This window comes from Apis florea, unplaced genomic scaffold (assembly GCF_048593485.1).
Source record: "Apis florea isolate Af1SG1 unplaced genomic scaffold, ASM4859348v1 contig_2350_pilon, whole genome shotgun sequence".
Taxonomy (NCBI): Eukaryota; Metazoa; Arthropoda; class Insecta; order Hymenoptera; family Apidae; genus Apis; species Apis florea.
The window spans coordinates 4950930-4965618 of record NW_028256565.1 but is presented as its reverse complement, the minus strand read 5'-3'; the positions used below and the strand labels follow the sequence as shown (position 1 = coordinate 4965618).

The 14689-nt window shown below is 46.1% G+C and overlaps 1 protein-coding gene across 5 annotated transcripts in view; it reads left to right on the top strand.

Annotated features, from left to right (window-relative positions):
* LOC100864409 (uncharacterized) overlaps window positions 1-14689 on the top strand; it is a 165045-nt gene that overhangs the window by 12679 nt on the left and 137677 nt on the right. For all 5 annotated transcript variants that reach the window (XM_086904753.1, XM_086904752.1, XM_086904754.1 and 2 more), the window contains one exon: window positions 5794-9549. In XM_086904753.1, coding sequence (XP_086760879.1) covers window positions 5794-9549 — 3756 coding nt within the window. The remainder of the gene's footprint in view (window positions 1-5793; window positions 9550-14689) is intronic.

Sequence of the window (14689 nt, the reverse complement as noted above, 5' to 3'; positions counted from 1 at the left end):
GATACATCTATTGAGATGGGATTTTTTTTCCTTTCTTTCGTTTTTTTTTTTTTTTTTTTTTTGGAAGAAGCGATTTTCCAAGAAATTGAGATCCTCTCGAACCTCGCCTTCGTTTCAGCAGGCTTCCGTTAATGCGTCCAACAAGTTCTCGAACGAATTTTTGAAACGCTGTTTTAAAACTCCGTATACCCCGTATACAATTTTCACGTTTGGTTGAGAAACGTAATGCCGGAAAAATATCCGATCATCGTTTTTCGAGAAAGATCGATACGCTTATCAACGTTGGAGATTTTTGCATCTCATTATAAATTGAAATCTTCGAGCATCGAAGAGGGAATATGTTGGAACTTTGAAACCTGTGCGATTTTTAATATCCTCGAGGCGATATTTTTTCCTTCTCCACCCCTCTCTTTCATTAATATCCGTATCACGTACTTCGGTACGATAGTAGCTCGGTTACATCGCGGTTCTTTGTCATGTGATTGATATTCGAAACGTGCTCCTTTTCGCGTTTTCAACGTTCGCAAATTCAAAACGTGAAAATTTCAATCCTTTTGAAATCTCCCGTGGAAATTCAGGCTGATATAATAATTTTAATTAACGCCACATGATAAAATATATCCACCGTTGCGCAGATACGATCTTATCCATCCGAGTGAGGATCTCTCGTGATGTTGATCTCGCCGATAACATCGAAACGGTTTCATAAAAGAGATTGGCCGAACGAATGAAAAGATAAATATATATGAATGAAGGGCCACACATTTTTGGTTGGTGCTTGTATTTATCTCTCGCTTCGTGTTCCGATCGGTGACCTTATTCCAAATGTCTATGCAAAATTATTCGTAATAAATACGGGAAACTCTCGAAATAAAGGAAATCCCTGTAACGATATTTACGGTTTCAATTGTGTTAAACTCGTCGCGTGGAATTATTGGTTGAAAAATTGGCCGAGGCCAATTACGGGCAATAGCCTGTATGCACAAATATGTGCTCGATTAAGTGGCGTGTAAGAGGCACCGTTATCTCTAGTGGTGGAGAGGTGAGCGTCAATCCGTGAGAAAGATTAATGGTCCAGCATTATCAAGCGGATACAGTGGGGTTAATCTGTAGGTTTTTCACAAGTCTTCATTTGACGTGTGCCGAAAATTCGTTTATCACGCGCCCGGACAAAACCGCGATCACCTCCGTGTGCACGTTTTTCCTCCTTCATACTTTTTTTATCGTCTGCCGCAATTATTCTAGCGAAAAAAAAAATAATTCGATACAGGAAAAATAAGGGAATTGCTCTTTGATCAATTTCGAAATTCATAATGTCTTCCTTCTTTTTTTTTTTTTTTTCTTTTACATCCTGAAAACAAATTCAGGTCAGTGGAGAAGGAAGTAAGGAAGGAAGAAAATATAGGAACAAATAGGGGGAAAAAGAGTAACCCGTTAAAGAGAATAACGAACGAGAGATTAAAGGTCTCGTCGTTTGATCAATCAAGGGGTCAAAAGGGGTTTAAGCACAAGCCTCTCTCGAGCGAGGTTTTACTTTTAACGAGCCATCGCTAATACGAGTGTTTCTTTTCGCGATTGATGCGTGCAACGATTATTAACTCATTCATTCGGAACGGAATTGCCAGAGTCGTTCTGGCCACGCCTCTCTCCGTTCAAAAACATTTCTTCTTTTTTCTTTAACATTGTTGCCGACGAATCGAGGAGAGATAGCCGCTCCACGTCGCATCCTCTTCGTGGTGGCTGTCCCACTGTTATTGGCACCGGTCCAAAAACCCTCTGTTTAAAGAACAGCGAAGCGTCACGACGATAACATTGGATAAAGACGTCTTTATTCATACCACCCTCCCCCTCATCCCTTCTAATCTCCAGAATCCTTTCTCTCGACACAGTTTCTCACTCTCGCCGTTTCTCTCTTCTATCGTTAATTTCGATTCGATTCGTCCATCATCGATAATAAAGATTAATCATTCCTCCCTTTCCTAATTAATTAATCGAAGAAGCCAAGATCGATACTTATCTACGTGCACATTGGTGCGCACATCCATAACATTACGATCGTTTTCGGGGAATCGATCGGTAAAGATCGCAAAGAAAGTGTATCGAGACCACGCGTGTAATTAGTATTCGCGTGTACGCGCCGTGAGGGAGAGCAACGCACAAGAGGGGAAACACGAGTCGTGGACTCGTGTGTGGTCCCTGTGTACACAGGCGGCTGCCACACGATTCGTCGACTCGAGCCCTCGCTGTATCGTTCGATTGGATACGAACGATTACAACTCGAGACAGCTATGTGTATATATTTTCAATGTTCAGCTCGTGAACGTTGGATTAAAAAAAAATTTTTTTTTCTTTTTTACGCGGTCAGAATCTGAGGAGAACCGAGTCACGGTCGAGTTAGCCGAATATCTTCGTTTATATATGTACTGAAATTGTCTAGCGGATTTCTACGTCCGGATGATGTATGAAATTTATGCTAATGCATGCCACGAGATCCATGGATTTTTTTTTTTTTTTTTTCTTTTAATGGCAGCCGGTGATCGAGGAGAATCGCGATTTAACTGTTCGATTCCGACAGACCCCAATCGAGATCCGGCCCGGGTCTGGTAGATATCAATTGGGACCGAAATTATGCCAAGCCTAATCGAAGAACCCATATGTCGTGCTTGCCTCTCTTCCTTTCTCCTTCCTCGAACTAATTATACTTTTAACTTTCTTACGTCGCAATGTTCAATATCCGTTCCTTCGCAAAAACGAGTGTAGCGAAACTTGGAAACAGGTTTATTCAACTTTATACTTCGATTCTTATATTATCTTTAATTTTTCTCTCTCGTTCAATAGCATTTTCATGATACAACTAGGAATAATAAAACCTGATAAAAAGGATGCTTTCTATATATTATTGCTGCACTGTCGAAGAATTAATAACGAATACCGCTTGTTAACACGATCGGCTAACTTCATCTCGTGGCGAGTTCGATCCATCGCGGTTGAACATCATGTTAGATTTCCTAATCCCGTTACTCCCGACTCTCGAAACGTTTTTTCCATAAAACGACGATTAGGAACGAGGGTGAAGAATTTCGTTAACGAAACGGAAATGCCGATTTCGTTGCGACGCGTGCAATCTCTGTTCCAGAGAGGCAGATTTAAGATTCGGGTCAGTGCATCCGAAAAATAGGTTTTCTCTCTCTCTCTCTCTCTCTCTCTCTCTCTCGCCTTGGTGGCGATGGAACGCTGCCATTCGACGTGTCGCGCTCCACCCGCGCGAAATGTATTTTTTCGAGATGATAATTACGAGCGAACCTTCTGTCTTTTCGTTCTTTCCCCTTCCTTTCTTTTATTTACCGGCCATTGTGCCCCGTTGGAACCGCATTGTCTCGAAAGAAACGCTTTTGTTGCTCGTTTAGCGGTCCTGGATGAGGAGGGAGAGAGGGAGAGAGAGTGTTACATATAGGATGATTCAGAAATATATTTAGACAGAGGCGGAGGAAATATAAAGAAACAAGTTGTGCAAGAAGTATCGTACGAACATGATGTCCTCCTCCTTAATTTCTTAAGTTATGAATGATTGATTATTATACACGTTTGTATTCGATCGAAAAGAAAAATTGTTACGGTTGAGAATAAAGTTGCTTTAATGATTTATTATTCAAAAGCGTGGAACAGTAAATTACTGCAACACCAAGTTGTTATACGAAGAGTGGATTAACTGTAATAGCTGTGAACAAATGTTAGTTTAAAGCATTTTAAAGTAATTATTCGTAATTTTAACTTTTAATGGGTATTTTGTTATTATTAGTTTTTTTCCAACTCTGTGTTGGTTCGAACATTTTCCATGTGTAAATTTAAACAAACGATCGTTACATTTGTTATTGATTCGGACTCTGAAGTTGCTGTTCTATTACTTTGGAGAATTACCCACAATCAAAGATTGTGAACGATTTCAAAAAATGTTCCAAATTCCCCTTAACTTGTCGAATAATCTCTCATCAAATCCGTTTCGTTTCACGAAATCATAACGTTTTTCAACGTTAAAAAAATATTATAAACGTCTCGAAATCGAGAGATTTTCCCAATTTTCTCAATTTAAAAAATCCAAGTATCGACGCTTATTTCTGTATCACCGCGTACACTAACGTTCACATTTTCGAGCCAGCACGCGGCCGACATCTTAATTGTGGGTCAATTTCAGAGAGAGAGAGAGAGAAGGAGGCCATGGGCGAGCACAGCAGGAATCTCTCTCGACGCACGAATCTCGCGGCTACGCGGTGGCCGATATCTCGATGAACAGATCTAAAAGTAGAACTCTGGCCGAGAGATCCTTGAGGCGAGGCCGCGTGGGAAACGTTAGAATCGCGTGGAGCGCTCCTCTAATACTCTGATGGGACGTTGCTTTAATTCAATTTACGCTGCACGTCATCTTCTGAATTGAAACTTATATCTCGGGGGAGGACGCGGCCAATAATCCACGTTTCGATATTTATCCCCGAATATTCTTTTAGATCTTTCGTATCTATCTCCGTTTAATTCGTTCGTAATTGCCACGACAATTCCGTGACAATCGAGAAACAACGGCCAGAAATCTTCGTGGAATGCAATTCGTGGAAATGAATTTGGCAATAATCTCGGTACGCGGTTATTATTGATAAGATAATTGGAAATTTGTTTGCATTGGTAGATCGAGGGTTTTTTCATCAACCCTATGATTACAAAATCTCAGGAATTGTATTAAATGATTTGTAATTCGAACGTTCGTAACGTACGAAGGGTATATCGATGCGATATTTGTCGATATTTTCGAGCAAGTATAAATTCGAGAAGGAAGAATTTTTATCGAACATATACGGAAATATAGCGAATCTTTCGATAAAATTATTTCTTGGAATAAGAATATCTTTCGTATATTATTCCTCTAACCGGAGGGAAAATTTTATTTCGCTACGAGTATAACGAGTTGCACGACACGAGATGAAAATGAAACAAATCGTTGAAAACGGAATAACGTAGACTTTAACATCCACAAGTAAGATCGAAGTAAGAATCATTACGAAACGAATCGATTTAGCCGATTAGCAAGGTTTATTTTCACCGCGCCCGTGAATCGCGCGTATAATCCACAAATTTAATCCACGATATAAATATTCGAGACGGGCGCAAATATACTTCTATCGATAGTCAATATTCACGGTGCAACGGTCGGCCGGGCATATTGAATTCCAAGCGGCCGTTATGGTCTTTAACGATTCGACGCACGAGCACGTGGCCGGCCATTACAATATCTAATGCGTCCCAAGCTTCGAAAACCGAATTAATTCCGACCGGATATCGGTCAACTACCGGATACCTCCTCATTGGCGGAACGTGCGCCCCGCCGCTTTTAACCGGAAACCTAAAACGGGAGGACCTTCCGTTTTACGGAAGCGCGCGTCTTTCGAATTTTTCCAGAAATCTCGTCCACTTTATAATTATCACGACAAAAATCATCCGTTACGATTGCAAAGATCTGAAAAAAAAAAAAAAAAAGAATTCGTAGATACGATTCCCATCGATCCAATTTATCCCAAATATCACTAATTGATACGATCGATCGCGAGAATTTTCTTCTACGATTCCCATCGATCCAATTTATCCCAAAGATCACCAATTGATACGATCGATCGCGAGAATTTTCTTCTACGATTCCTATCGATCCAATTTATCCCAAAGATCACCAATTGATACGATCGATCGCGAGAATTTTCTTTTCTGTATCGTGCCGTTATTCACGATGATGACGTTGTCTGTTGGTCGCAGGATAAACAGGAGAAGAAACTTGGAAGAAGAAGAAGAAGAAGAAGAAGAAGAAGAAGGGGCGAAAATGCGAGGACGCGAAATTTTTCGATCCGAAAAATGACCGATGAAATAATCGGGAAGACTTTGACCGGTGGTAACGGTAATATCCCGTTCGCGGACGAGGATGGGACGGTGGGGGGGATGGATGATCGCCGCGGCGCGCCAAGAGAGGTGACGCGGAAGGAAGCGCGGACTCTGACGACGTTCCGTTGGACGGGCGAGGCGAAAATCGATCAAGAGGGAAGAAGCTCGTCCTCGATGCTCGAACGGAACGCGATGTTGTTTGGGAGGCAGTACAAGCGATCGCCCGGCCCGAGGAGGCTAGCCTCGCCGAGGGAGGAGGGGGTCGAGGGGGGCGAGAATCCTCTGCAACGATACGAGAACGCGGTGTTGAAGTATCGGAGGGCGGCGGCGGCGGCGGCGAGCGAGAGGCAAGAGCGGGGCAGCGGGGACCGGCAGAACCACGGTTGCTCGAGCAGCGACGAGAGCGTGGCCAGGAACAAGTCGAAGAGCATCAGCTCGATCGACACGCAATCGGTGAACAACATCTTGGACGAGTACGAGGATCTGGGTGATTACGGGAGATCGTCGGATTTGAGCGACGTCGGGAGCATCAGCGTGTCCAACTTCGAGGCGGTGATGATGGACAAGCAGCGGAAGAAGCAGCAGGAGGAGAGCAGGTCGAGAGCGTTGGCGTGTCAGAGGAGCGTGCCAGAGGGTGGCAGGTGGCGGGACAAGTCGCAAGCGAAGGGGGGCGGGCAACAGATGCAGGCGAGGCAGAGGTCTCGCGAGAGGCAGAAAGGGGAATCGGCGAGGCACGCGGGGATTCCGCTCGAGGACGGCGGGGCCCGTCCCTCCTCTTGCGCGGCGGCCAGAGTGCCGGAGGTGTTGCTTCGCAAGGGCGAGGTGCAGAAGAGGGTGGACGAGTGGTTGAATCAGACGCAGAGGCAGAATTTGGTCGGGGCGCGGGAGAAGGCGTTGACCAGGTCGAACAGCAGCGCGGAGCAGAAGAGTCAGAGGGCTCGGTACAGGCAGGACTCGAGGTCCAGATCGATAGACGAGGGTAGCAGGGTGGACAAGTCGAACGGGACCTCGTCGAGTTACGACGATCTTAGCCTCAGGGCGGACAAGAGGGTGGCGGAGCGCAAGGCGGTGGTGGACAAGGTGAACGTTGGCGTGAACACGAGCAGAGGGACGTACAAGGAGTATCTCGCCTCGAAGAGCGGGAGGAGCGGCAAGCAACAGGATTACGGTTTCAGCGCGTCGAGTAGCGGCGGCGGCGGCGGCGGCGGCGGTAGATCGAGGGACATGAGCCCTTCTTCCGCCACCATCGGCTCCAGGATTCCGCAGAGAGGGCCGTTGGGCTCGAGCTTCAGATCCTCGAGGCGGGGGGGATTGGAGTCGTGGAACGAGGCGAGCCAGGCGGACGACAACGGCGGGGGGGAGCAGCAATTTTCGCAGGGCGAAAAGAGCTGTCGCGCGAGAAACGCGGCGACGGGCGGCGACACCGCGAGGCCGACGAATTTGGTAAAGACCAGAAACGAGTCCGATCACGGGAGGATATCTGGGGGGGTGGTGGTGGCGAGCAGCGGTTCGACGACATCGGCGACCACGAGTGTCGTCGCGTCGTCGTCGTTGTCGTCGTCGTCGTCGTGCTCGGTTATCCCGTGCAGGAAAGCGTCGTTCAAGCGGTCGCAGAGTCACGATCAAAGCGGGGCCGGCGCGACGCGGCCGCTCGTTAAGGAAGAGACAGGGCAGAAGGGTAGGGGGGTGTGGGGAGGGAGCGGCGTCTCGAAGGGCCCGGCCAACCTTGGTGACCAAGGCGAGCCGATCTCGTCGCCAAATAAGGAGGGAGAAAGTAGGCGGCCGGCTCTCACGACCGATTCATCGCGAGCGGCCGGTGATAAAGCAGCCAACGTTGCCTGTAAATCGATCGAGGTTTCGAGGTGCAGCGCCGCCGACCGACCCACGCGGGATACCCACAACAGGATCCAGGCCGAATCGGCCGAGTCTAGGAGGTGTCAGGTGGTGCAGGATAGCGGCAACAGGGGCAACGAGGACAAGATGGAGGAGAGGAGGCAGGGGGAGGTGGTTTACGGCGCGGTTGGTGCCCGTGTCCGGACACTTCAAGGTCACCAGGAATCCCGCGTCACGAAACCTCCGAGAAATCTCCAAGCCGGCTCGTTCGCTCCCTCGGAAGCTAGAAAGCCGCCTGTTCTCCCGAGGAGGGATCAGATTCCTTATCCGAGCCAAGAGGGGAAGAAGGAGGATCGTGCATCGCCGATGAAACGTTCGCCGATCGGTTCCCCTCGATCCACGTTTAAACCGAACAGTCGGGTTTACGCGGCGTTGCAACAATTGAACGAGCAGAATTCGGCCAAGTGCAGGTCGACGAGCACGAGCGCGAACAGTCCCGTTGAGAAGTCACCCGCGAGATCTCGCTATTCCTCGCCGAATCACGCCGTGGAGAAGATTTACGAGCGCAGTCTTCAGCCTCAGGTGATTCACGTGGATGACCTCCAATCGATCCTTCGACCTTCTTTGCAGGTTTCTGCTTACGGCGAAGGAGGAGGGACGAGTGGTGGTCGATCCGATCGCGACTCGCCTCCCAAAGAAGTGGTTATGCTCGGCCAACGAAACGAAAAGGAGGACGAGGAGGAAGAGGAGGAGGAGGATGAGGGGGAAGAGGAGGTGGAGGAGGAGGAGGAGGAAGAAGAAGAAGAAGAAGAAGCGGAGGTTTACGAACGGGTCGGTGAGTTGCGGTACGAACACCTGGAGACTATCGAGGAAGACGATCAGAGGAGCGAAGCGTCCGTTCGCAGATACCCGGAGATCGGATCGAGTCGATGCTCGAAGATTCAGCGAAATCTGCCGAACGGTAGATCGCAGGAGAAGAGGAAGAAGAGGAAGAAGAAGGAAGAAGGTTCGACGCCGCGTTCGGATCAAGCGAACGAAGCTGGCAGGACGTTCGTCACGTTTCGCTCGTCCAGCTCCCCTCAGGGCATTAAGGCGAGCCTGCAATCTCGACCCGCCGCGACTGGTTTGTCGGAGTGCAACGAACAGGAGGAAAAACGGGAGGTCGCGGACGAGCTGCCGATCGCGATCGTCGACGACCCGTCGGAGATCCCTTACGATTCCGGGAACCCGGCCGACACGGGCGAACCGTGTCACACGCGGGAGAACAGCAATCTATCGACCTCCACTATCCCCGTGGACGAGCTTGAGAGTGAAAGGCAGGCGGCAAAGTTCAAGGTCGAAGACGCGTGTCTTCGATCGAACGAGATGTCCGATCATCGGACAATGGAGGCGAGATTTCAAAAGGAGGATGCCAACGAGGTCGGTTGCCAGAAGTTGGATAGATGGGAGAGCGAGAAGGAGAGGGCGAGCTCGAGGGAGATGGAGGAGCGTGGGTCTGTGGTGAACGAAGTGTTGGTGAAGAATCTTCAGTTCGAGCAAGATTTGCCCAAGGATTCGGTGGAGCATAATGGTGGTGGTGGTGGTGGTGGTGGTGGTGGTTGTAGTGACACGTTTGGAAAGATCATCGAGCATGTCGGTCAGCAGAGAGCGATCGGGTACCACAACGTTTTGTGCGACAATTACGAGAACGTGCAGAACGCGAGGTATAAGGAGAGCAAGGTGTACGTGACGAAAGAGGAGATGGAGCGGCAGAGGCTGATGGAGCTGCTAAGGAAGGGGGATTACGAGCTAGCGAAAGCGGTGAGTGATGACAAAACGACTTTTATTACTTTCTTCCCACTTTACTCACGCGGTTGGTCATTGCTTTACGCGGTTAATCGCTCATTTCTCCGTCTGTTTTGTCTCCCAGCGATCTGTCACACCACCACGCGTGATAAAGTAAATTGAATCGAGCAGTTGAAAGTGAGCTTTATTCGCGCTTCGTCTTATCGATTCCAACATCTCGATCGTGATTCGAATCCGACCCGGTGCAGGCAGGATTTTGGCGGATCGACGATGTCGTTGGGAATCGTTTTCATAAATATCGCGATCGCGTTTCGATAGCGGTAACCAGGCCGTTTTAATTCGATCCGAGATAAGCTTCATTGGAGAGATACGGTTGACGGCAAACCAATAATTACATTTGCCGTTCGATACGTTTGTATGTATGTATGTATGTATATATATATATATATATTGTGCTCCGCGTGTCGAGTCAGTGGTTCTTCCAATAATTACAAGTCGGAATTAACCGAGATACGTTCGATTTCCTCTTTATCTCGATCGCGTATACACCGAATCACCATTACGGGGAAAGCCTCTTTCACTCGTTTCCAATGGTGTTTCGTTGCTACGGTATTCCATTTGCCGCTTCCATAATCTCGCTTAAACCGGCGATTCCCAACTTCACAAATTTTCGCCCTCGGCGAATTTCCACGAACCGTGTAAACAGACCGTGTTATATAATTGGCGAGCCGAGATAGAAAATAGTTGCCAGCTTCTCGTGTTCTCGCGTTCATCCTACGTCTCTAATTATCGAACGGTCGAACGGAGTTGCAGGATTCCTTTCCTCGATTACTCTCGGAAATGAACGATGTAATGATTTTCCGTGTAACCGAGTCGAAACATTCGATGTAAACGCGATGTAAATTGTACTTCCTTCCTACAAAAAAAAAAGTAATCCAATTGAAAATTCGGGCGGGAAGAATTTGGCAGAGATGGTTTGGAGAACCGAGAATAAGGGAAATTATCGTGGAGAGGGTGGCGTAGCATCGCGTCTCGCGGTGCACGATCTCGAGACTCCGCGTAAGAAACTGGCGGAGAGAAGAGGGAGAGACTCGTACGATTTATGATCCAACCGAGCTGGGAACCGAGCATTAGGTATGCGGTTCATAGTACGCTTTAACGCGCAAGAAAGACGCAATAAATTGTAGCACGCGTGCTAGTACGCGCTCGCCCTTAACGAGGTTTCGTTTTCGACTTTTTCTTCTCCCCTCGCCTCGTTTCAAGGACGTCGCGAATTAATTCTCGCTGCCGTCCATTCAACGAGTAATCGTGTCGTCGTTGTAATCGGTTTCCCGCAACGGCAATGCGAAATTTCACACCCAACTCTTTTAACTGTTCCCGTGTATATATATATATATATACGCGAGTAGGTTTATCGGTATCCATCCATAGAAACCATGAGGAATCTCGAGAAAAAAAAAAGAAGAAAAAAAACTGCGTCTCCCGAATTTCGCGGCGCGTTAAGACGGCGTTCAGGATCGGGCGTTTAATGGATCGGATTAATAAGAAATTTTTCAAAAGTTCGGCCACGGGACGACATTAACTGGTGGCTCCGTGTATCCGATTCGAGCTCAATTAACTCTCGCGGCCTGTCATCACCAGACGTTCGATAAATTGCCTTCGTATTCTTTTTTTTATCGGTCGTTTTTAAAGGACTCCTCAATTACCGGTTACCGATTCGTGAATGTCCATCCCGTGACATGTTATTCCGATGGGAGTCGCAATTAACGTCGTATTCTTGCATTGTTCGGGGAATAATTGATCGATTTACGGACAATGTGTATCGCGATAAATCTGGGAATGCTGGCAGCTCGAGCAAACAGTAATTAAAACCATGTTATGTATTATCGCAACGAAGGGAAGGAAGAGGGATTAGGGGAGAGGGGGGAGAGAGAGAAAAAAAAGATAACAAAAGGATTTTCATGGAACTAATGGCGTACAGCTTGTTTCGCAACTCTCGTTTATTTCTTCCTCTTTTTTTTTTTCTTCCATTCTGCTCCAGATGCAAATAGCGGATTATTTGCCCATTGTTACTCTGGACAGGGTATAAGCGATGTAACGAGATGATAATAACGGTAAAAATGACGGTATTATTAAAAACGATTTCTTTATCAATTTACCCGAAATTATACGGTCGATCGAATATTTTAGAGATTATTCCTTCCAAATTTCTCGATTACCGAAAATGAGGTTCTTTTTGATACGATATAAAAAAAAAAAAAAAAAAAAAATATTATACGCGAGAAGAAATTATAAAATCTATAAGTATAATAACGAAAACACTTTTCCATCCGGACAACAACATCCAATCTCTCCCGCTCCAACGTGACAATATCGCAAAAAAACCTCTCCAAGCCAACCAAATTCCACCACCATACACAAAACCAAATTAATATGCAAAATTTTAATCAAACGAAAAATCAAGAAAATTTTCCAAAAAAAACTCGATTCCACGATTCTCGACAAGAATCCCGACGACAAACAGCAGCGCACGACGGGGTGGAAAAGTAAAGTCGGCGGTTAAGGCGCGGCGCGTCGATCGAGAAAATACCGTTTCCGCCTCGAATTCGCTCACGAGGTTCACCTCGTAAATTTCCGCGATCGAGCAGAAGAGTGAGAGAGGGAGCAGAGGAGAGCATCGTCCGTATGCGCGGAAGCGCTCGCGTACGCGCGACAACGGCGGTGTGCGTATGCATTTCTGCACGTACGCGCGTGTGCGCGCGCGCGTTTGCATATCGATGAGCCCTCTCCCTTTCTCTCTCTCTCTCTCTCTGTCGAGCCGTGCATATCTGGGTGGATGCACGCGCGCAACCCCCCATTGTCCGCACGGCGATACGCAACCCACGAATTATGACTCGATTAATTCCGAGTTGTGATTCTCGCGCGGTGTCCCTAATCCTCGCGACCCCTAGATTGCCCCAGGACATCTCGCAGGACACCGGATATCGCGCGGAAATGGGAGCCAGAATTCGATGAGAATTCGATTAACCCACGGTTTCGAACGCTCCAGGGAAGGGGAAATGTTGCTTTTGATACAATAATTCGATGGTCGAGGAAATTCGGCGAGATTCGTTCGAGGGGATGCTGTTTATTAGTTACGGTCTCTATCTTGCGAAATGTTTTCATTCGTAATATGGAGACGTAGGTTGTTCATATATCAGGTTTTAAAACGATTAAAAGGAAGCAAAAATATTCGATTGACTCGTTTTTTGTTGAGGATATACAAGCTCGGTGTCACCAAGAATGCAATGTAAGTTAGAACGTTTAGATCTAACGAATAGATCTCCAATTCGATTGAAAATAATCCTGAAAGAAAAATTCTAGATGAATTCTATTTAAGAAATAACATGTCTTAATTTAATTTTTGCATAATTTTCACCGAAAAAATCAAAACTCGAGAACAATACACTCACCCCTTCGAACATCAATATTTTCTAAATTGTACATGCGCCCTTACAAAGCGACGTGCATATCCTCGATTCACGTCCTTTCCAAGCCCGAAATTTCCTTTTTTTTTTTTTTTTTTTTGCGACTTACGGAATCGCAAAATCGAACGAATCGATCCAACTGTAGCGATCGATCGGGATACGCTGTGTACACGTATGGCCACCTGCTGCCCCTGACAGTGCGCATCTCGATTAATCTTCGCTTGATTTTGATGTATTGCGGCCAAAATTATGTATGCAGATGCACGTATATCCCCGGCTCGAATTAATTGGCGACAGGGATCCGGTTACAAAAACATACACCGGATGGATATACGGTTACGTATATTGCGATGAAAACACGGATTGATCGTTTAATTGAGACGGTTTCGCGATGCATTTTGGATGAAAGCGAGTCGTTCGTGTAGCGATTCGCGTTGTACGTGAAAACCGTTCGACTGCCTGTGTACGCGGCCAGTGTCGATCCGACTCCTCATCGAGTCGTCGTGGCATAAAATGGCCGTGTCTAATTTTATGCGAATATAAGTGTTAACGCGGAGAGCAAATATCGCGAGTCGGCAGGCATTCGGAGGTGATACATCGAATACCAATGGAGCGTGAAAGAATTCACGGTTAGAGGATAAAGGCGTTCTTCACCGGTGAAAGGGGAGACAGGTGTGGAAAGTGGAGGAATCGTGTCTCGAATCGCTATCTCTTAATATTATACTTGCCTTTCGTTTTATTATTATTATTATTATTTGGATTAGTTGGACAGTTCGAATTTTTCCCTCTTGTACTGTGTAAAATTTGTATCGTTGGCGGTGATAATTTCAAGACCTTGTATTTTTGCCCCCCTCCTACGTCTCTATCGAAAATTATTAGTCTCAGTCTCTTTGAAGTCTATGAACCACGCTGTTAAACACGTTACGCGAAATTCATTATAAATTACTCGCGACTGAAAAGTGGAAACATTTTATGTTTCACGAGGGATGGGAAAAAAAAAAAAAAAATAAAAGAGAAAAAAAAAAATTCTCGTCCAGGCCATTAAACGTTCATAATAGATAATCCTTTTAAATATTTCGCCCCTGTTACCCGGGAGGGCGCAGTTGGAGAAAATTAAAATTACTCGGCTGAACTCCCGATAAAATGTTCTATTATCAAATTTATATTTTCCCCTGGAAACCTCCTTTAATCTTCCCCGCTTGTTCGCAAACGCTCACGTTCGTCCGTGAAATTTATCATCCTTTATTTTCCAATTCGTTTCTCCTCGTTTCGATGGGCAGAGTTTCCTCATCTGTATCTCTCGAAGATATAATGACCGCATTTCGCACGACGATGAAGAGAAGTCGAAGAAAGGAAAACGATATCGCGAGGATATTATTTTCTTGCGAATTTTTTTTTTTACCTTCCAATCAAAAAGTTATTATCGATTCACGGTATTTAACACTCGTATTGATATTTATTTTCTACACGCTGGATAAAGCAACCGCTTTGCCCGAACTAACTAATCGCATCAGAATTCAACGTGTTAATTAAAAATTCGATAGTTAGCGATTCAACTATAATCGAGCGATAAAGAAACGCTCGTTCCTGCAAAAGAGAATAATAGTTTCGCAACTTTATCATTTTTTTTTTCGCCATCCCGAATAACATATCCATTCGCAGTAAATTTTCAGAAAAAAAGAAAAAAC